The sequence below is a fragment of the Mus musculus genome, chromosome 6, assembly GCF_000001635.26.
Source record: "Mus musculus strain C57BL/6J chromosome 6, GRCm38.p6 C57BL/6J".
In the NCBI taxonomy this organism is placed as follows: Eukaryota; Metazoa; Chordata; class Mammalia; order Rodentia; family Muridae; genus Mus; species Mus musculus.
The window spans coordinates 116,015,231-116,036,446 of record NC_000072.6 but is presented as its reverse complement, the minus strand read 5'-3'; the positions used below and the strand labels follow the sequence as shown (position 1 = coordinate 116,036,446).

At 43.5% G+C, this 21,216-nt stretch overlaps 1 protein-coding gene across 11 annotated transcripts in view; it reads left to right on the top strand.

Annotated features, from left to right (window-relative positions):
- The window catches only part of Tmcc1 (transmembrane and coiled coil domains 1), a 174,911-nt gene extending 157,075 nt beyond the window's left edge, over positions 1-17,836 (top strand). For 10 of the 11 annotated variants that reach the window (XM_006506309.2, XM_006506308.3, XM_030255484.1 and 7 more), the window contains 2 exons: positions 11,510-11,645; positions 14,046-17,836. In XM_006506309.2, coding sequence (XP_006506372.1) covers positions 11,510-11,645; positions 14,046-14,360 — 451 coding nt within the window. In that variant the 3' untranslated portion in view covers positions 14,361-17,836. The remainder of the gene's footprint in view (positions 1-11,509; positions 11,646-14,045) is intronic. The other variant, NM_177412.1, reaches the window with a different exon arrangement.
- Positions 17,837-21,216: the final 3,380 nt, after the last annotated feature.

Below are 21,216 nucleotides of genomic sequence, written 5' to 3'. Positions count from 1 at the left end.
TAAAAGGTAAGACCTGCTGTGTACAAAGAGATTCCCAGGTGTGTTCTTCCTAGCTTAGTCATTAAAGAGTTATAGAGGAGGAGTATGGAAAGAAAAAAGAAATTAATAATACCTATTAATTAAATCATCAGATCTGGACAAGCTTGCCAGTTCTGATACTTCTAAATTACATGGCCTTGAGTAGATCATACAATTCATTTGAGCGTCAGTTTCTCTGCCTATGCAAGGTGATATTTATTTAAAAGTGTCATAACCATTATTAAATGGAATGGAAAGGGGAAGGGGGGACCATGTACATGGAAACATCTTAGTAGGGTGCTTGATTTAAGTAGAACTCAGTGTTGAGGGTGTAGATGAATGGTAGAATACATGCTTAGCATATTTGAGACCCCAAAACCAGTTACCATCAATACCACACGCATCACCACGCTAGGTGTTCAATAAACAACTGTGTTTTTTTCCAAGTGTGTCCGAATTGCTACACAGTTGGCATTGCCTGATATCCAAATTGCCAGAATCCCTATGTAGATTTCATTTCCAATGCTCTTTGGGCACCTCTTATCTTTGTATTAAGAAAAATTAACTGTTTAAATTCTTAAGGGACTAATATTGTGCTCTGCTCTCCTTTTTGAGACAAGGTCTCACTAGGTAGACTAGCCTGGCTGAAATTTTCAGTTGTCCTTCTTCAGTTGTGCAAGTGCTAGGGTTAGTAGTTCACTGTTGCCTAGCCTCCTCATGTACTTGAGCACAGTGAAGTCATAAGACATATACCAAATTATCCATTTCCCCAGCAGAGGCTGCAATTGTTCACATTCCCGCATTTCATATTCCATACTCAGCTGTGACTCCCAATTCTGGTCAAACCTTGTCAGAGTCTACCTGTGTGTCCCAAATGCATTTGGGAAATGGTACAGGAGTTTGCTCCCAAGATTGCCTGCCTATTTGTGTCAGTTCGTGTGTCTCAGAACTTGCTCCACAAACCTTACCAGACATCTGTTCTACTGACCTCTTGTCTAACCAAAAAAGCCCCACGGGCTCACCAGGTGACTCCAGATTTTTGAGCCACACCCAAAAAAGCTTTAGATTGAAGTTCCCAGCCTAGGCATTTACCTAGTTTCTTTTTCATTAGAAATTTAACCCAGAAGAACCCCTGGTTTATCTTTGATCAAGGAAGATGCTGTGTTGCCCATTCCAAAGACCAAAAACATTTACTTCCAACATCAGTAGTTATTTATGAATTATTTACCTCCACAGAATCTGGACATAGCCAATGCAGTTTTTATTACCAGCAAGGGATGATTTCAGCCTGCTTTAAAAACCAAGCTGCACTCAAGAGGCAGAGGCAGAGTAATGGCAGAGAGTGAGTTCCAGGATAGCCAGGGCTACACAGAGAAACCCTGTCTCGAAAATCCAAAAAAAAAAAAAAAAATCTGAGTCAGCTCGACAGTGGTTCAAGTCACACAGTCACAGTGAGGGCTGAATGTGGCTCTGTTGACATGATAGCTTAAAGCTTGACCAGAAGAGGGCTGAGTAAGAGTATAGACAGACTCAGATGGGAAAGATAAAATCAAGTATTAACAAAAATAAAACAAAACACCCGGCTGGAAGAACCATTATGTTCCATTAGTGAGAACTTTAAAAAGTTATTTAACAAAGAATTCCCATAAAGCCTATAACATCACTCCAGGTGCATGTGTCAGAGAAATGGAACTTCTTTGTACATATGACATGAACAGGGATGAACTTATAGTACCATGTGACAGTGTCCTAGATATTTCCAGATTCTGTATCCTAAAGTGCTTGCAACTTGCTGTTCAGTTTAGTGTTTCCCACTGTACTTGATACTCACAGGATATCAGGATATGAAGCAGGGGCTATGCTTTTCCACTACCTGTACCTAATTCCTAAGCCCTGACTTTTGCCTTCATCCCCTAATGTGGCTACTACAGACTGTTCACTTGGGAAGCAAAGTGCCCATGATCTTTTCATCCTTTTTCCACATGTTAAATACACAGGCCACATACAGAGGTGCACACGCGTAATCCCAGCACTTGGGATGCTGAGGCAAGAAGACTGTGAGTTCCAGACCAGCCTGGTTATACACAGCAAGTTTCAAGCCAGACCGGGATACACAGTGAAATTGTTACACTTATCTAAAACAAAACAAATGAAAAACATTTCAAAGGGGCTGGCACTGTAGCACAGTTGGTACAGCAGGCCTTACCCAGAATGCATGAAGCCTTTCAGGTCCATCTTCACCACTACACACGCACGCACACGCGCGCGCACACACACACACACACACACACATTGTGTGTGTGAATAGTAGTCCAGTGATAGATATCTGGGGACATGGAAACGACATCAGAAGGGTTCAAAGTTATCCTTGGTTACTGCGAGGTAAAAGGCCAGCCTGGGCTGCTTGAGATTTTGTCTCAATAGACAAATGGAAAGCCAAATCATTAAAAACAAAATATCCTAAATTATGAATTATGTTATCCTACAAGGGCAGTTGCAAGGCTTGAAGCATTCTCTGGAAGGAGCCTGTGATTTCTAATTTGGCCTGATGGCATCTGCTTGGCCCCACTGTCCATTCCTAGGGCAAAATCAACAGCAGAGAAAGCATCTTGCCTTTATGTCAAGTGAGGTGTTATGCCTGAAATCCCAACACACAGAAGGCTGGGAAAGGAGGATAGAGCATTTAAGGCTTGGGCTACATCATTTAAGGACAAGCAGAATTGTGAGACTGCCTCTAAAACAAAAACAATGGCATTTTGTTTTTTACCAACAGTATCTGGTGAGAGATACCATAATTTATTTGTTTTGAGACATTGTCTCCAAGCCCTGAATGCCCCATGTAGTAGAGGATGATTCCTGAACTTCAGATCTGTCCTCCTCAGTGTTGGGTTTGCTGGTACATCACAGCTCACCCAGTCTATGTGGTACTGAGCTGGGAACCCATGGCACTGTGCATTCTGGGTAAGTAAGCATTCTATCCAGGAAGCTCTATCCCCAGTGCCAGAAATGGTTTTTTAAATTAGTTAGTTAATTTTAATTATGTACTATGCACATGTAGCTGAGTCTGTTTAGTCCAGGGTTTGGATTCAAATCCAATCTTACAACTTACTAGTCTGAGACTCTGTCACCTGCCATGCTATAAACAAGAAATCTCCCTATTTCAAAGCAAAATCATGTCACTAAGGAGACAGCTGGTAAAAGCCTGGAGAGGCAGTCCAAGCTACAAGACTGCACAGGCTTCAATACTCTTATTTTGTGATCTTAGTCACTCAAAAAATCCCTAGGAGGGGCAGTTCAAAAAAAACTTCTTGGGTTGCCAGGGTGGCTCAGTAGGAAAAGTCCCTGCTACTAACCAATGTTCTGTCCTAGAACTCACATGGTGGAAGGAAAGAATAAAACTATAGCAAGTTGTCCTCTGTCCCCCAACTACATGCAGGTGGCAGGTGGGCCTCTCTTCGAAATAAAGTAAGTAAATGTAACAGCAGCAGCAACAAGACTGCTAGCTGACTTTGTCACATGGTCTCCAGCAGTGACGATACTACTTACTGCTCACTAGTTCCCACACAGAATTTTTTGGACCCTAAGTCTTCATTTCCCTCCATGTTCTCAATTTTAGTTAAAGTTTTCACTGTTTTTAGTAACTGAAAGGTTTTTCTTCTATTATATCACCCAAATGGACTACTGGGCACATAACCCTCTCAACCTTCAGTTACTTATTTTTCTGCAGCACACAAAGCTTTTGAATTTAGAGTGAAGCAAGATGCTGTGGACAAGGCTGACAAGGCCCCAGAAACTCCTTAGCCACAACTAACCAGTGTGAGTTTACCTTTTCACATCAAACAATTACCTGGAAAATGAGGACTTCTGGAAAAAGAACAGAAAGTTTCTGCTGTTATTGTGTAGCTGAAAACCTACTAAACTTGTAAAACAGGTGCTTCTTATTAGCATAGAAACACCTCTAATCTGCAGGAAGCATCAAGGGAGGAAAGTTCATAAGCCACAGAGAGCATTGCAAACTCCTAGGCACAGAGAGTTTGGCCGCTTTGTTGGTGTCTTGGAATGCAGATCTCCTACTCAGATCATTGCTTTGTTAAAAAACAAACAAACAAACAAACAAAAAACAAAAAAAACTTTTCCAAGCTAGGTGTCTGTTGCACACCTTGGGGAAGGCTGAGGCAGGAGGATCATTGACTGAGGCAGGACAGGGCTACAGAGCAAGACTATTGTGATAAACAAGTACGAAAACACACCTGACCTGCGTTTTTCACTGGACTCCAGGCAGCTGTCACTAAGCTTTATTCACACCCCTACTTCCTGCTTTTAGATTTATTTTATTGTCTGTATTCTTTTTCTGAGTTACTAATCAAATTCAAAGTCTGTACAACAAAGGAAAGGAACACTGCATCAGCTAGCTCCCTCACCTGACCATTCAATTGCTAAGGCCCAATCAGCAGCACTGGCACTAACACGGTTACTGACACAGCCTCAGCTAAGGTTCTGGTCTGAAACAAGCTGGCCCGAAGAGCCCAGCAGAAATGCTGTGCTATTCTCTTTGGAGGGGGAGTGAGTGTGGGGGAATTCAAGATTCAATCTAATCTACTTATTCATCATGAGCACCAAAACTTCCAAGTGCTGGCCCCTGACAGTAACAGAAAGGTTAACTCTGAACCCTTCACTGCAGGGTCTGCCTCCAAGCACTGACATTTACAAAGCTATTTCACCAACACCTTCATTCCCTCCTCAATTCCACAAGTAAGGAAATAGGAGGCCCAGGAACTTCTTAAGTTTCTTTAAATTCTTTTGTGAGGTGGGCAAGTGTCTGACCCACCTTGCCATGCCTCAGTTTGTTTGTTTTTTTGGTTTTTGGTTTTTCGAGACAGGGTTTCTCTGTGTAGTCCTGGCTGTCCTGGAACTCACTCCGTAGACCAGGCTGGCCTCGAACTCAGAAATTCACCTGCCTCTGCCTCCCTTGTGCTGGGATTAAAGGCGTGTGCCACCAGGCCCGGCCGATTTTTTTTTTTTTACTTTTTAAAGGACCTTGTAGATCTTGACTTCTTATCTAGTTTCAAAATGGCATAACAGTATAGAGTTTTAAAATGTAGGTTTTTAAAAGTCAAACTTGGATTCACATCTTTCCTCCTTCACCCTGTGGCTTTAGAAGATAGCTCTAGGATCTCTGAATTTTAACTGTTTCTTCTGAGGAGAAGATAACGCCTCCCACCTTCCAGGAGCCCTGATGGGTTTGCAGAGTAGTGTCTGAGGCAGCTGTAGCTGTCTGCTGTTTCCAGTCTGCTCTTCAAGCACATGAACCACATTTAATTCACAATAAAATGTTCTAGCGATCTTTTTGAGGGGCTGGGGGAGGGGGACAGTTGTATGGTTTTTTTGTTTTGTTTTGTTTTGTTTTGTTGTTTTCCAAGGCAAGTCTCACTATGTAACTCTGGCTGTCCTGGAACCTACAATGTAGACCAGGCTGACCTTGATCTCACAGTGATCTACTACCTCTAACTCCCAAGTGCTGGGATTAAAGTCATGATTCACTACACCCAACACCCAGTAGTATATAAACACCAGAAAGTATGTGAAATGGGCTGTGATTCAAGAGACTGTGGTGCAGCCCTGTCACCATGCACCCTACTAGACGCCACCACCCTGTTCCCTTCCTAGCTCCAATTACTGACCATGCCCAAGAATTACTCTGGCTTTTGGTTTTGGGTTGGACCCAGAGCTCACTAAATATACATTACCACTGAGCTTTACCCCGGCAAGACCAGGAGTTAGTATCGTTTTAAGGGGCTGGAGAGATGGCTGATGGCTCAGCAGTTAAGAGCATTGACTGCTCTTCCAGAAATCCTGAGTTCAATTCCCAGCAACCACATAGTGGCTCACAGCCATCTGTAATAGGATCCAATGCCCTCTTCTGGTATGTCTGAAGACAGCTACAGTGTGCTTGTATAAATAAAATAAATAAATCTTTTTAAAAAAAGAATACTATTTTAAATTTCAATGCCCTTTTGGTAAACAAAGGCAATGAAGAAAGCTACACATTCAAAATAGTAGACTATTTAATAGAGTGTTCACCTAGTATGTATAAGGCTCTAAGTTCTAGCACACACATCGTACCAAAAATAAATAGTTTAAAAACATAGTATATTTGTAAAACCTTACAGTCTCTGATGAATTTAAGTTTTAGCAGATCACGTCCATAGCTGACACCTGTCCCAGAATCCCTGAGACGATGAGAAGAAAAGGCAGAGGTCCACAAGCATAGGGGGTGCTGTTCTATAACAGCAGGATGGAAAGAGCACAACAGACGTTCTGTCGAGGGTAAAGAAGGACTAAATAGGGTTTAATAACATGATAAAATGATCAGATTGATTATTTAAATTAAAGTTTATTTCTTTTTTTTAAAGTTTATTTATTTATTATATGTAAATACACTGTGGCTGTCTTCAGACACACCAGAAGAGGGCGTCAGATCTTGTTACGGGTGGTTGTGAGCCACCATATGGTTGCTGGGATTTGAACTCATGACCTTCAGAAGAGCAGTCGGTGCTTTTACCCGTTGAGCCATCTCACCAGCCCTAAAGTTTATTTCTTAAGGAGTAGAAGTAAATAGAATATAATTATTGTTTATTATATGATAATTAAAAAGGGATAAGAGAATAGAGTGGTGACTCTGGCTAAGAATATTCACTATGCAAGCTTAGGAGCTGAGTTTGGATCCTCAACACTCAAGTGAAAAAGACAGATATGAGGTCAGGTATGGAGACACATGCCTTTAATCCCAGCACTCGGGGACTCTATAAGGTCCAGACCAGACAGGACTATATAGTGAGACCTTGTCTCAAGAAAAAAATTAAAGAAATAAAAAATAAAAGGCATATTTGGCTGCATAGGTGCTGTCACCCAAGCTCTACTAGAACAGAGACAAAAGAATCCCAGAGGCTCATTGGTTAGCTGTCTAGCTGATTAATGAGCTGCTCCGAGTCCAGAGAAGAGCTGAATGTGACACCCAGTATCTTCCTCTGACCTTCACATATGTGTTCTCATGGACTGCTTGCTACAGACAGACAGACCCACATTCACATACACACATGCAAAGATGCAGAGACACAGAGAAACACAGATGCTGCAACATAAAATTATCTTAGAGAAATTTTTGTATTCCTTAAAAGTGGATAAACTCGCCAGGCAGTGGTCGCGCACACCTTTAATCCCAGCACTTGGGAGGCAGAGGCAGGCGGATTTCTGAGTTCGAGGCCAGACTGGTCTACAGAGTGAGTTCCAGGATAACCAGGGCTATACAGAGAAACCCTGTCTTGAAAATTAAAAAAAAAAAAAAAAAAAAGTGGATAAACTCAGCCACACATGGTGATAGATGCCACAAATCCTAGAATTCATAGATAGAGACAAGAGGATCACAAATTCAAGGCCATCCTGGGCTAAAAAGAAATACAAAACTTTGTATATCATAGGTGTGAGTAGTAATAAGAGTAAGGTTGTAGCTGTAGTCCAGTAATAGAGGCCTTGCCAGGCATGCATAGTGATAGCTTCCTTCCACTGTACGACCAAAAGAAGAAAGAAGAGAAGGTAGGAGACTGGAGAAAGGAAGAAAGGAAGGAAAGGAAAGAAAAGGCAAGCAGGCAGGCTTACATGTATGTGTATGCTTGTGTGCACTAGAGATAATAAGATGAATAAAACTAGCCTTCCTCCCAGGAACATTCTCTGTTTTCATTTTGTAGCTTCTCAGGCAGACGCCAGCCCTTACATATGCCAAATATGATAGTTTGAATAGGAATGCCCACAGTAGAAGTGTGTTTGAATACTTGAGTGGCAGGGAATGGCACTATTTAAAGGTGTGGCTTTGTTGGAATAGGTGTAGTCTTGTTGGAGGAAGAGTGTCACTGTGGGGTTGGACAATGAGACCCTCCTCCTAACGACGTGGAGCCAGTATTCTCCTGTCTGCCTTTAGATGAAGATGTAGAACTCTTAGCTCTTCATGCACCATGCCCTTGGATGCCTTGACGATAATGAACTGAACCTCTGAACCTGTAAGCCAGCCCCAATTAAATGTTTTCTTTATAAGGGCTGCCTTGATCATGATGTCTCTTCACAGCAGTGGAAACCCAGACTAAGATACTTAGGGTTTTATTGCTATGAAGAGGTACTATGACCAAGGCAACTCTTACAAAGGAAAACATTGAATTGGATCTGGCTTATAGGCTCACAGGTTAAGTTCATTATTGTCATGGTGGGAAGCATAGTGGCATGCAGGCAGACATGATACTAAAGGAGGAGCTGAGAGTTCTACATTCTGATCTGCAGACAAAAGAAGTGAGTGCCACAGCTCACCTAGCTTGAGCATGTATGAGATCGAAAGCCCACCCCCACAGTGACACACCTCCTTCAACAAAGCCACACCTACTTCAACAGGGCCGAGATTCCAAATAGTGCCACTACCTGGCCCAAGTATATACAAACCACCACATTCCATTCCCTGGCCCCCATAGGCTGGTTCAAACACATGAGTCTATGAAGGCCATACTTACCCATAGCATAATAAAAAATATGTTAGTCCAACTTCTAAAGTCTCCATAGTCTATAGCAGTCTCAACAGTGTTAAACGTCCAAAGTTCAAAGTCTCTTCTGAGATTCATGCAATCTCTTAACTGTAATCCCCAAAGTAAGACAGAAAACCAGCTGGTCAAACTCCAAACTCTGCATCTCCATGACTGATGTCAAAATGGTCTTCAAATCTCCAACTTCTTTTTCATCTTGTTGACTGCAACAAACTTCTCCTGAGCTGGTTCCACTCCCTGTTAGCAGCTTTCCTCAGCAGATATCCCATGATTCTAGCATCTTGAACATCTTGGGGTCTCCAAGGCAACTTCAGTGTTACAGCTTCTTGTTGCGATGTCTGGGATCTAGACATGATCTTCTGGGGTCCTCCAAAGGGATGGCATCACTTCTCCAGCTCTGCTGTCTGTAGCACTGTGGGCTCTGGTTGATTCCACCCCACTGCTGCTTCTGTTCTTGGTTATCATCCTATGGTACTGGCATCTCCAGTACACTGGGGTCTTCCACTGCAAATAGGTTTTACCAGTAGCCTCTCATAGGCTCTCTTCATGATGCCAAGCCAAACTTCTTTGCATGACCCCTTCAGTCCTGGGCTGTCAGCTGCAACTGAAGCTGCACCTTCACTAATGGCCTTCCTTAGCCTCTCACAGTGCCAAGCCTCAGCTGCTCCCCATGACCCCTTCATACCTTCAAAACCAGTACCACTAGAGTGACTCTTATACATTACTGAGTCCAGCTACAGCACAAAGTACAGCCTTGGCTATCTCTGGAACACAGCTTCTTTGTGCTCTCAGAAAATACTTCCCAGAAGATTTCACCTCAGTGATACTGGTCTCTTAATCACTGCTAATTTCTTAGCTCCAACTAACCTATATGAATTGTCCAAGTAATGCCTTTTATTTTTGACTCTAAAGCCAGAGCCGCATGGTTGAAGCCTCTGAGTTCTGCTCCTTGCTGGAGCTGGAGCATAGCCCCCTTGTTCTATTACATTATCACCAGTTTTCTGTTTTCCAACTCCTTCACTGCCTAAACTTGGCTGTCCTGGAACTTGCTCTGTAGAATGACCCTGAACTCAAAGATCTACATAGCTCTTGTCTCCTGAATTCTGGGATTAAAGGTGTATACCACCATGCCTGGGCCTAAACTTTTCATTATCACTGTTCTTCAAGATCTGGATCACAAGTGCACTACTCCATTTCTGGATTATAGTTAATTTCATATTAAAAGTCAAAACTATTCCTTGTTCAACTGCAAAACACAAATAAGCTTAACTGGGTAAGCACAGCTTCCTTATCCTCTTTATCTCCTTGAACACAGGATTCAGCTCCATTTTTCTTTCTGGTGCCCCTTTATTATTTCTTGAACCATACATTTTATATTTTTTTCTTTTTAAGCTTGCTATGCTTGATCAAAGTGTTCTTTAGTTAGTCATGAGACTAAACCAGAGAACAAAATCTCTGTTGGGCTTTTTTTTTTTTTTTTTTAGATTTCCTTTGCCAATGCAATTAATATAAATCTCTATACCTTAGCCTCAGGTAGATTCTTCAAATAAGAGCAAAAAGCAGTCACATTCTTCAAAATACCACAGAAATAGTCTGTAGGCCACATACTGAAATTCTTCTCCACTGAAATCTCTTGGGCCAGGTCTGGACAGTTCAAATCACTCTGAGCTACAAAGTCGTCCATATTCCTACTAGAATTTCTCATTAAGCCCCACTTAAAGCATTCCACTGCTTTCCAAATCTAGAGTCCCAAAATCTACATTCTTCCAAACAAAAGCTTGGTCAGGCTTATCACAGCAATACCCAAGTCCCTGGTACCAACTTCTGTCCTAGGGTTTCTGTTGCTGTGAACAGACACCATGACCAAGGCAGCCAATGATAAAGACAACATTTAATTGGGGTTGGCTTACAGGTTCAGAGGTTCAGTCCATTATCATCAGGGTGGGGGCATGGCAGCATCCAGGCAGGCATGGTGCAGGAGGAGCTGAGAGTTCTACATCTTCATCTGAAGGCTGCTAGCAGAATACTGACTTTTACGCAGCTAGAATGATAGTCTTATAACCCACACCCACAATGACACACCTACTCCAACAAGGCCATACCTTTAAATAGTCCCACTGGGCCAATTATATTCAAACCACCACACTAAGACACCAACCTCATTCCTGTTTTAACACCTCCCAAGCTTCTGTTTCTATCATTCAGGCTTTCTCTCTCATTCTTGAAGAGAGTTAAGAAGTCTTTCCTGACCCTCCACTAGGCATTACCATAGCTCCCTGCCAGTCTTGGCTACATGAAATCCTACTGATGTTTTTCTGTCTCCCCTTTCCCTGTAGAATGAACGACAGGCAGATGTTTTTTCTTGCTTACCACAGTGACCCAGTACTTTGAGTATGCCTAGCATGCAGCAGACTCTCAATAAGTGGATTGACAAATGTCCCAAGCACTCATTGCTTGGCCATGAGGATGATGGACCCCACTGGCTCTGGCTTTCTGGGGCTCCAAATCACAAACATCTGGGTGAGTAAGTTATCAAGTGTTGAAATAAGTTAGTGCTAATAGTGAGGAGGTCCATTTCCATTTGTTCACTGATTCTCTCCCAATGAGATTTCCTTAATGAGTTTCTGTTTCCTCCATACTCAGAGCAGACTAAGAACTACTTCAGCATCACAGGTGCACAGAGCTAACCAGGGCTGTGGAGAAAACTGGAAAGTCGTGATGCTGTAGGATGGCTCTGTGACAGCTGCCTTTCTGGAGACTGAAAGCTACAACTGCTGGCACACAGTAGTCTGGGCTTGCTCAAGCTCTGGGCTTCTGTTTTCTCTTATAGAAAGGATTTAGGAATCCATCTAAATTATATCAGGGAGGATGCAAAATGTTTAAAACTCCAACCTTCCTTCCTTTCTTAGATGTGAGCGACTGGAAGAGCAGCTGAATGACCTGACAGAGCTGCACCAGAATGAGATCCTGAACTTAAAGCAGGAGTTGGCCAGCATGGAAGAGAAAATCGCCTATCAGTCATATGAACGGGCCCGGGATATCCAGGTTAGTATGAACAATAAGTAAGAAACAAGAAAGGAAGAAAATGGGCAAAGACAGGAGTCTGGAGAGTCAAGAAAAGTTCCTATCAGTTGGAACACACCTGCCTTGACCCAGTAAAGTCCATGCCATTTGGGGAGGTATAGCTCTAGATACTGACAGATGTCTTAGAGACAGAGCAGTCCCTGAGAAAAATTAGAATATCTCATCATTGGTTGCTGCCCTGGAGCTCTTCAGACAGTGCTCCCGGCCATCTTGCCTATCTTTTGCTTCTATATAAAGGGCATTTGTCCCTAATCTCTAACAGGTGGCACATTACATGGCTTGTGAGAATCCTCCATTGTTTGTTTGTAGGTTTGTGAGAAATCCCAGCAGTGAAGTTGAAGGTAAACAGTTGATTTCACTTCTCTATGGGGAGAAGTGAAATATTGGGGTTTCTCTGGTTTCTATGGAGATTCTCTCAGAGGTCATGGTCGGTTTTATGAGGCACATTGAAAGAAGCTAGTATATAGAATAGGAACTTGTAGAACACCTACCCATAGGAATCAAGGTACTGTCCTGACTGTTTGCCCAGCTGACATCTTTTTTTATGTTCTTGAATCCTATTTACATTTTTTTTCATCCCAAGTTAGTTCTGGAGTGAGTAGCATCCATTATCCACTCTTGAGCTAGCTACAGCCTGATGCTATCTGGACCTTACCTTACATCCTAGGAAACCAAATTGAACTCAAGGCTGAAAAAAATCCCATGGTTGCAACCACTAGTTGTCTTGGGAGGATGTCTGTCATTACTAGGGGAGAAGGTTTGGTTTCCTGAGTGGTGGAATGCAGTTTACATAAGGCCTTAGGGAGAGCAGGTCACTTTAATGCCCTCAGTAGAGTGTGATCATAGTATCTATCCATCTCAGAGACTGACCTGAAAAGGAACTGTGCCCTCCTTACAGCAGGGTCACAATTCCCTTACTCCAATTATGGATCCTTTTTGACCTAAAAACATCAGGTAATGTGTGAGTGAAGCACACTACATCATTGTTAGAGTGGAAAAATATCAAAAAAAAAAAAAAAAAAAGTCCTATAGAGGGACTTAACTGCTGGTAAAGTGTGACATACCCATACTATGAAATGTTGCATAGTAAGTAGCTTAGAAAAAAAATAAGCTAGAGCTAGGGAGATGGCTCAGTTGGCAAAGTATTTGATTCATAAGTTCAGATTCCCAGAACCCTCATAAAAAGTCAGACGTGGGAGCCAGCTAGAAGTCACAACATAAAAAGGGTGCTTACTATGTAAGCTTGACAACTGAGTGGAAGGCGGGAACTAGTTCAGTCCTCAGATTTGTCCTTTAAACTCTATACTTAGCCATGGCACACCCACAAATATGCAAACACACACATACTATAACAACAACAGCAATAAATGTAAAACCAGGCACAGTGTCATGCACTTGTTATCCCAGCAATGGCAAGATGAGACAGGAAAAACCTTGGAGCTTACTGGTCAGCTACATGGCAAAGTTGCAACTAGTGAAAGGCCCTGTCAGAAACAAATAGTGAAAGGTACCAAAGGACCACAATTGTCTTCTGACCATCACATGAACATGCACCCGTGTCCATGTGCATGTCTATACACACAAGAATAAGGTGGATCCATGTATTTTGGACATGGTGTGATCAAGACCCTCTATTAAGCAGAAAGAGAGAGAGAGAGAGAGAGAGAGAGAGAGAGAGAGAGAGAGAGAGAAAATAAAAAGGAATAAGTTATGGATCCGTTCAAGTAGAATACTGTGCACGTTATGGTAGGAAACGCCTGTAATAACCCCGTGCTGGGCAAATCCACACGTACAGTTAAATACAGGTAAAGGGTAAGCGTCCCAGTCTGACGGCGCTGCCAGAGTAGCAGGGACTAGAACTGAGAACACTGAGAGGCTGTGTTTAGAGGCAAACACGTGGATATGTCTTGTGTACCTTAGACTTATAATTTCTAAAAGGATAAAATTCATATAATTGAGGTCTTCTCATTAAAATGTTCTAGGCCACTCAGGAATGATGGCACATGCCTATGATCTAAGCATTCAGGAGATGGAGGCAAAAGAATCAGAAGTTCAGGGTATCTCAGCTATGTAGCGAGCATATAAGAGACTCTTGTCTTAAATAAATAAATTAAGTAAATAAATTCTAGGCAAAATAAATCCTAGTATGTCCCCTGCTCCCCATAGTTGTTCTCCTAGGAGTGCAGTAGACGGGATGGGAATAATGTCACCTGCGAGTGCTGTGCATCTGGCTTTTCATATCCAGGGCTTATATATAGCTGTTTGAAATCGTTGTCGTGGCTCAGGATGCACCTGGCTCCAGGGCATATCCAGCTGTACTTCTGAGAGTAGAAGCCTAATCATCCCCTGTTTGGCCCACAGGAGGCTCTGGAGGCCTGTCAAACCCGCATTTCCAAGATGGAGCTGCAGCAGCAACAGCAGCAGGTGGTGCAACTGGAAGGGCTGGAGAATGCCACTGCCCGAAACCTTCTGGGCAAACTCATCAATATCCTCCTTGCTGTCATGGCAGTTCTCTTGGTCTTTGTGTCAACAGTAGCCAACTGTGTGGTCCCCCTCATGAAGACACGCAACAGGACGTTCAGCACTTTATTCCTAGTGGCTTTCATTGCCTTTCTTTGGAAGCACTGGGATGCCCTCTTTAGCTACGTGGACCGGCTCTTCTCACCCCCCAGATGATGCTGGCATGGAACGCAGTGCTCTTCACCGTCTGGCGAGTGCATGCCAAGAGAGCTAGACAGCAGCATTACCCACTCTGAAGTTTTCTACAAGAGAGTTGAGTGAATCTGTTTACATTTAGGATAATGTTTTTTTCTTCAAAAGACGCAATTGCAATAGTATTTTTTAGATTTTATCCAAGAAGTTTTTTGGGCAAAAATCTTGGATCATTTTTATGTAGCATGATTTTCCTTGGGATGCAAATCTGAAACAGTCCTTTAACATGAACAATCTGCAGCACACTGAAGGGCATTCTGAATTGAAGCTTGGAGAACTGCACTAAACCCACTAAACAGATGCAAAAACCTGACCAGGCCCAACACCCACCCTGCCTGGCTCCTCTCCTCATCCAGACTAACTCTACTGTGAAGTCCCACCACATTCCAGGTTGGAATTTTAGATTCAGGGTGGATTTTCCCTGCCGTGGAAGAACACAGGCATCTCCCTAGCTTTCTCACGCTAACCCTGAAGTATGATCACTTCTGAACCTGCTCCTTTCTTAACTGCCAGGATTGGAAGCAAGAGCATCAAGCCCATAGGATGACTGCGCAATCCTGTTCAGTATTGTGAAGTAGCCCTTAATCCTAACTTTTAAGCAAAATCCCTTGGCCGCACTTTTAAGGTTTGGTTGTTTTTTATATATATATGTGTATAGTTACCAACTTAAAAATAAAAAATCCGAACAACATACTTGAAGAATGTAATACTCAAACTCTCAGTGCTTCCTTATAATTTCTAATAGAATTTTTTATTATTGTTATTATTATTGGGGTTTTTTTGGTTGGTTGGTTGGTTGGTCGGGTTTTTTGGGGGGTGAAGGGGACTGGGTTGGGAGGGTCTTTTATTTTTTTCCTCTGAAATAAAGCAGTGCTGTTTTCAAATGAAGCCGTGTGGATATTTCAGCGTGCTGCTCCCTGTTGTCTGGAAACAGTTGAGTTGGAGCCTGTTGCCAATGCTGCCCTCTGCCACCCTGTGGCTGCCCTGGCTCTCTGGTCTCTATCACCCACACAGCACCATCTCCCCGGCTTGGCTTGGTTAGAATGGTGAGGGGTTTACAGGGTAAGGGGACAAGACTACACACACTAGCGTGGTAGGACTAGATTTTTGTTTTCCCCACCAAGTAAATGTTCACCTGTGACCTTGGGCTGGGATTCTCTTTAGGAAAAAAGGCTACTACTATGTTATGAGAGTCAAAAATAACTCCTTGTGTTTGCTTAATTTATTGTTTAACACCCCCTAACTGCCGAAACCAAAGTGATACGGAGTCGTCTTGTCTGCATTTTGGCCTCAGCATCATTAACTTCAAAGCTTTATTCTGTCTGCCTGAGAGGATCCATGGAAGATGATTCTCCCAAAAAGCAGAAAAAGAAATGTCAGGTTAGAAGGACCCAAGTTCTAGGTGCACACTTTTGCAAGCTTCCTACAAGCCCAGACTGACTTACACTAACCTAACTGCTCAGTGGCTGTCTAGAGACACTTTAGGAAGATAAACTGAGCTTGATCCTCATCATATAGCCAGTTCCATCACTCAGGTAGTGCCTGAATCAACCTTCAGAGCCTGATTAGTCACATATCATTGGAGGTCAAACGCCATTTCCAGTGGCCTCTCTGTGTGCCCACATGATGCAAAGGGGTCATGTACTATGCCCTGGACAAAGAAGTATGTTTTGCCTATGTCCCCATACCAGGACCTTCTTTCAGAACGAGGGTAGTATTACCCTATCTGTTGGAAAGGATGGTTTACATAGCAGTTCCAGCCTCCTTTTGCTTTGGCCAGTTGGCCTTCTCACTTTGATAGTTTAACTCAGGTACCCAGTCTTCACTCCATCCCCAGGTGCTTGTTCACCTCATTAATGAGCACCTAGAGCAAGGACCAAAAGAAGGAAAACTAATTAAAACCAATGCATATTCATGCCAAAACAAGTGGTCCCCAAGCCTGTTTAAAAGGTTAACTTGGCCCGAAAATATTGCAGCAGCTTCATGCAAGAATTGCCACAGGACACTATGGCCTTGCTGGGCTAGCATTTGCTGCTGTAATCTAGTTGCTCTGGTATAGAAGAGAACCCCATGGGGCTGTGGGAGAGACAATTCAGTGGCAGCCCACTGGCTTCTCTACCCATTCCACAGGAACCCTATTCCTACCCCCACCCCTGCCCACAAATGCCACTGTGATCCACAGCTGAAGTTGTTTCTAATTGCCTAAAGGCAGTCTCTGTGTCTGGAGCTTCAAAGAGACAGGCAGACCTGCACTAATTCCCTTCTTCCTCTAGCAGACTGCCTTGGGAAGGACCTTCAGTCCAGGACAGACCCTGTCATGGCTTCTTGCTGTCTTACCCTTCTCACTCACCAGGCCCACAGTCGCCTGCACTCAGTGCTGTTTGTAACACATCTGTTATTCTGCCTACCTGTACTTTTTGCTGCCCATCCCTGTTGCCTTTGAGTTTCTTGGAATTGTGGCTGTCCTCGGAATCTCTTTTCTATTCACAGCCCTTCTATAGCCTTGCTCTGATGGTTTTAGCACTTGATCTGAGAGAAGCTTGCCCATAATTTAATGCTTCTTTTCCTTAAAAAATAAAAAAAAAAATCAAAAAAACCCACTAAAGTGAAGCATTTCTTGATTCCCTTTTCCATGCTGGTGCCTAGCCCGGGTGAGTGAGGCTGGCTGTGTTGGCCTGGGTGACTTGTGGTTGTAGAGTTGGCCATCATTCTGCACTGTTGATAGCTGTCTGCTCCAGTTTCTGGTCTTTGGTATACTCAGTGTGGCCCGGTGATGAAGGCTTTCTACTCCTTAACAGGTACAGTTGGATCCATCGCTGATGGTGTTTCTTTAGCCCCATCCCAATTGGCCTAAAACATTTGTCACCAGAACAGTGGGGAAAAGCCTTCCTTTCCAGCCATGTCTGACAGTGAGCATGCTTTGGTGTGGTCTTCACTGCTTTTGGTTTTGCTTCTGATCTTGTGTTCTAAGGTACTCAGTGAATCCTGGATTCTGAGTAAGTTCCAGGGTTCTGGCCTTGAAGCCTTGGACTACACACATTTCAAACAAAACCAAATGCTGTCGTCGACAAGCCAGCACAGGCGAAGTGATGGTTCCCACAGCACCCCCAATAAAAACTGGGATTTTGAATGTGGCTCTACAAGTTAAACATTTCTGTGTGTTGTGTATGCTAGGTGATGCCCTCAGAAGGGACTGACTACTAGACTGTAAGTGTGTTTTATACAAGTGTGTAAGACTAAGACTCACGTGCACGAATCGAAGAGTAAAGAGACAATACTTGTGAACGTGTGAACGTTAACACTGTAGTTGCTAGATCTTAAGCTGCTAATTGTCGAGAGAGAATTCAGTTGTGTGCTGTCTGGCTGCTGTGCCTTCTCAGCAGCACTTTTGCTGTACATACAATGGAAATAAAGACCTCAGCTAGAAACCTGCCAATTGACTCAGCTTTGTTTTGGTTTTTTATTTGTGCATACCCCATTTCCAGTGCAGGTGCATGCATCTGGAAATTTTGGTTGTGGGTTGGAGTGGGAGAGAGGGAGAGAGATTGCCACACAAGTATTTTAAAACTATACCCGGCAACCAGAAAGTTGTCACAGCCTCGATGGGCCGTAACATCATCGTTCCAGGTGGCAGGGCCTCTGTGATTCCTTTAGGCTGGTAGGTAAGATCATGCTTTAAGGGCTGGGAAAATAGCTCAGTTGGCAAATTGCTTGCTGCACAGACACAAGGACCTATGTCTGGACCCCCAGACTCCCCAGTCAAAGTGCTCCTGTACATCTGCAATTTCGGTGTTGGAGAGAGGGAAAGAGACACGTTCCTGGTGGGATAGAATCCAGGGCCGTGCTCGTGCTGGGCAAGCCCTCAACCACTGAGGCCCAGCCCAGCCCCAGAGTATTTTGTTGTGGTGGTTTGCTGACACTGTGTGTTTGTAACACTTGTTACGGTGCACATGGAGAGACCAGAAGACAACTTACAGAAGTTGGTGCTCTCATGCACCATTTTTGTAGGTATCATTCAGATAAGGTTTAGTGGCTGTTGCCTGTACCCACTGAACTGTTTCAGTGGCTCCAGAGACAGTAATTTTCATTAGGACTTTTGCCATAGCTCAGAGGCTCTAGAGTTGTAAAAAGTTCTGGTGCTGGAGAGATGGCTCAGCAGGTAAGAGCATTGACTGCTCTTCCAAAGGTCCTGAGTTCAAATCCCAACAACCACATGGTAGCTCACAACCAACCACCCATAAGGAGATCTGACGCCCTCTTCTGGTGCATCCGAAGTCAGGTACAGTGTACTTAAGTATAATAATAAATAAATCTTTGGGCTAGGACAAGCAGGGACTGAGCTAGCAGAGTTGACCAGAGCAAGCAGGGCCGACCAGAGCGAGCAGAGGTCCTAAAAATTCAATTCCCAATAACCACATGAAGGCTCACAACCATCCATCTATCTGTACAGCTACAGTGTACTCAACATACATAAAATAAATTAACCTTTAAAAAAAAAGTTGTGAACACAGAACACCCCACAGGTGGATGACTTCATCCTGATTTGCTAGCCCTGCATATCCTAACCACCTGTGAGCTCGCAGCATCACACCCAGCCTCAACCCAGGGGTTGTGACAGGAAGGGATACCTTTCATGACAGCTTTAAAGATGCTGTGGGCATACCTTTAGCTTACTATGAGCTAGCCTAGTAGAATCGTAGAATGCACCCTGAGAGCCTGTGCACATCACACTCTAGGATTGCATAGGGCAAAGGGGCTAACAATTTCAAAATCTGGTTAATTACCATCCACTAAAAATCTTTAGCAGGCCAGATGTAGTAGCATACTCTAACCCCAGCACTAGAGGGTGTGGGGCAGAAGCAGATGGAGCTCAGAGTTTGAGGCCAACCTGATCTGCATAATGAGACCCTATCTCAAAAATAAATGACTTAAAAAACCAGCCAGAAGGCCGGGCGTGGTGGCACATGCCTTTAATCTCAGCATTTGGGAGGCAGAGGCAGGCAGATTTCTGAGTTCAAGGCCAGCCTGGTCTACAGAGTGAGTTCAGGACAGCCAGGGCTATAAAGAGAAACCCTGTCTCAAAAAAACAAAAACAAAAAAAAAAAAAAAGAGAGAGAGAGGGAGGAAGGAAGGAAGGAAGGAGGGAGGGAGGGAGGGAGGGAGGGAGGGAGGGAGGGAGGGAGGGAGGGAGGGAAGGAAGAAAAACAGCCAGGCCAACATGGGATACATGAGTCTTGTCTCTGAACAACAACAAAAATAGAACAAAACTTCAGAGTATGAAAACATATCTGAGAAGCTATGATACAGAAAACAGATTGGGGCAGCAGATAAGGGGGTGCCAGCTAGGGAGGTCTGCCTTACCTGAAGGATTCAAATATTTTGTCTTTAAACTGTGGGTCAAACTAAATAAATAGCTGGCACTCTTGTAAGGACTCATTGCTTAGTCAAGAGCAGCTGACATGGAGGAAGTGCCAGTCCCCATGGTATAAACATTGAAGGTGGGGTTACATGGCTGTCCAAGTGTGATGGCTCACATCTGTAATCTCAGCATTCAAATGATAACTCAAAAGCAGCCTGAGCTACATAATGATAATCCTTTGTGGAAGGAAAAACAAACAACAACAAATGAAGGGTGTAGCTTAGTGCTGGAACACTTGCCTAGCAAGTCTCTGGGGATCCATAGCCAATACTTAGAAAACAAAAGTATAGAATGGTAAAATCAGTGGTAGGAGACAAGCATATATGGTCTATGACTGGAAGAGAGATTTAACTCAAAAGCTGAGAGATGCTCATAAAAAGAACCTGGATTCCCTGAAACACACTTTTTAAAAATGCCAAGTGTAGTGGCACATGTGTAACCCCAGCACTGTGGAGTAAAAATGGGAGGCTCCCTGGGGCTTGCTGGCCAGACAGTCTCACATAGTTGGCAAACTCCAGGCCAGTGAGAGGCCATCAAAAAAGGTTGAATGGCACCTGAGGAACAACACATAGGGCAGATGGCCATGTGGTACGTGCGCACGCACACACTCCTCAGTAGAAAAGGAGGCAAAGGTTATGAATAAATGGTTCACAGAAAAACAAAGATGAAATAAGTATTCCAGAAAAAAAATGCTTAACTTTCTATCCAATCTGTATGAAGTGAAATATGGGGAAATATTGATTCCCATTTGTGTTGAGAAATGTTTTATTTATACAAATACGTATAGAAGCTCCACATTACACTGCTCCCAGCGTTTGTTTGAAGAAAACTGGTAAAGGATTTCCATGATTGACACGTGTATGAGTCTTTCTGTACCAAACATTTTAAAGGTTGGTTTTCAGTGATGCCTGTGTGGGGTATGTGCAAGTGAGTTCAGAGCCAAAAGTCACAGAGGCCAGAAAAGGGCATCTGGTCACTGAGAATTGAAGTGACAGGCAGTTGTGGGTGCTGGGGCAGAGCTGGTGTCCTTGGTGAGAGCAGTGTGTACTCTTACCTACCAAGCCCTCTCTAAGGCCGGGCATGAGGCTTTTTAAGAGACCATGTTTCTTCTCTTGTGTCAAACTTTCAAGACAGGGTTTCACTGTGCATCCTAGATTAGACACTCCAGCTGTCTGTGAAGGACCCAACTGTGTGCCTGCTGAGTGCCCTAAGACAAGTTCAGAACTGCACCTCAGAGCCTCTGAGCTGTGGCAAAAGTCTGAGTGAAAAATGATAATCTCAGGTCTCATGGGTGCAGGCACCTGCCACTAAGGCTGATGATGTGAGTTGAGTTCCTAGAAAACACGTGGTGGGAGTAAAGCACTAAGTCCCACATGTTGTCCTGTGACTGCCACATGTGCA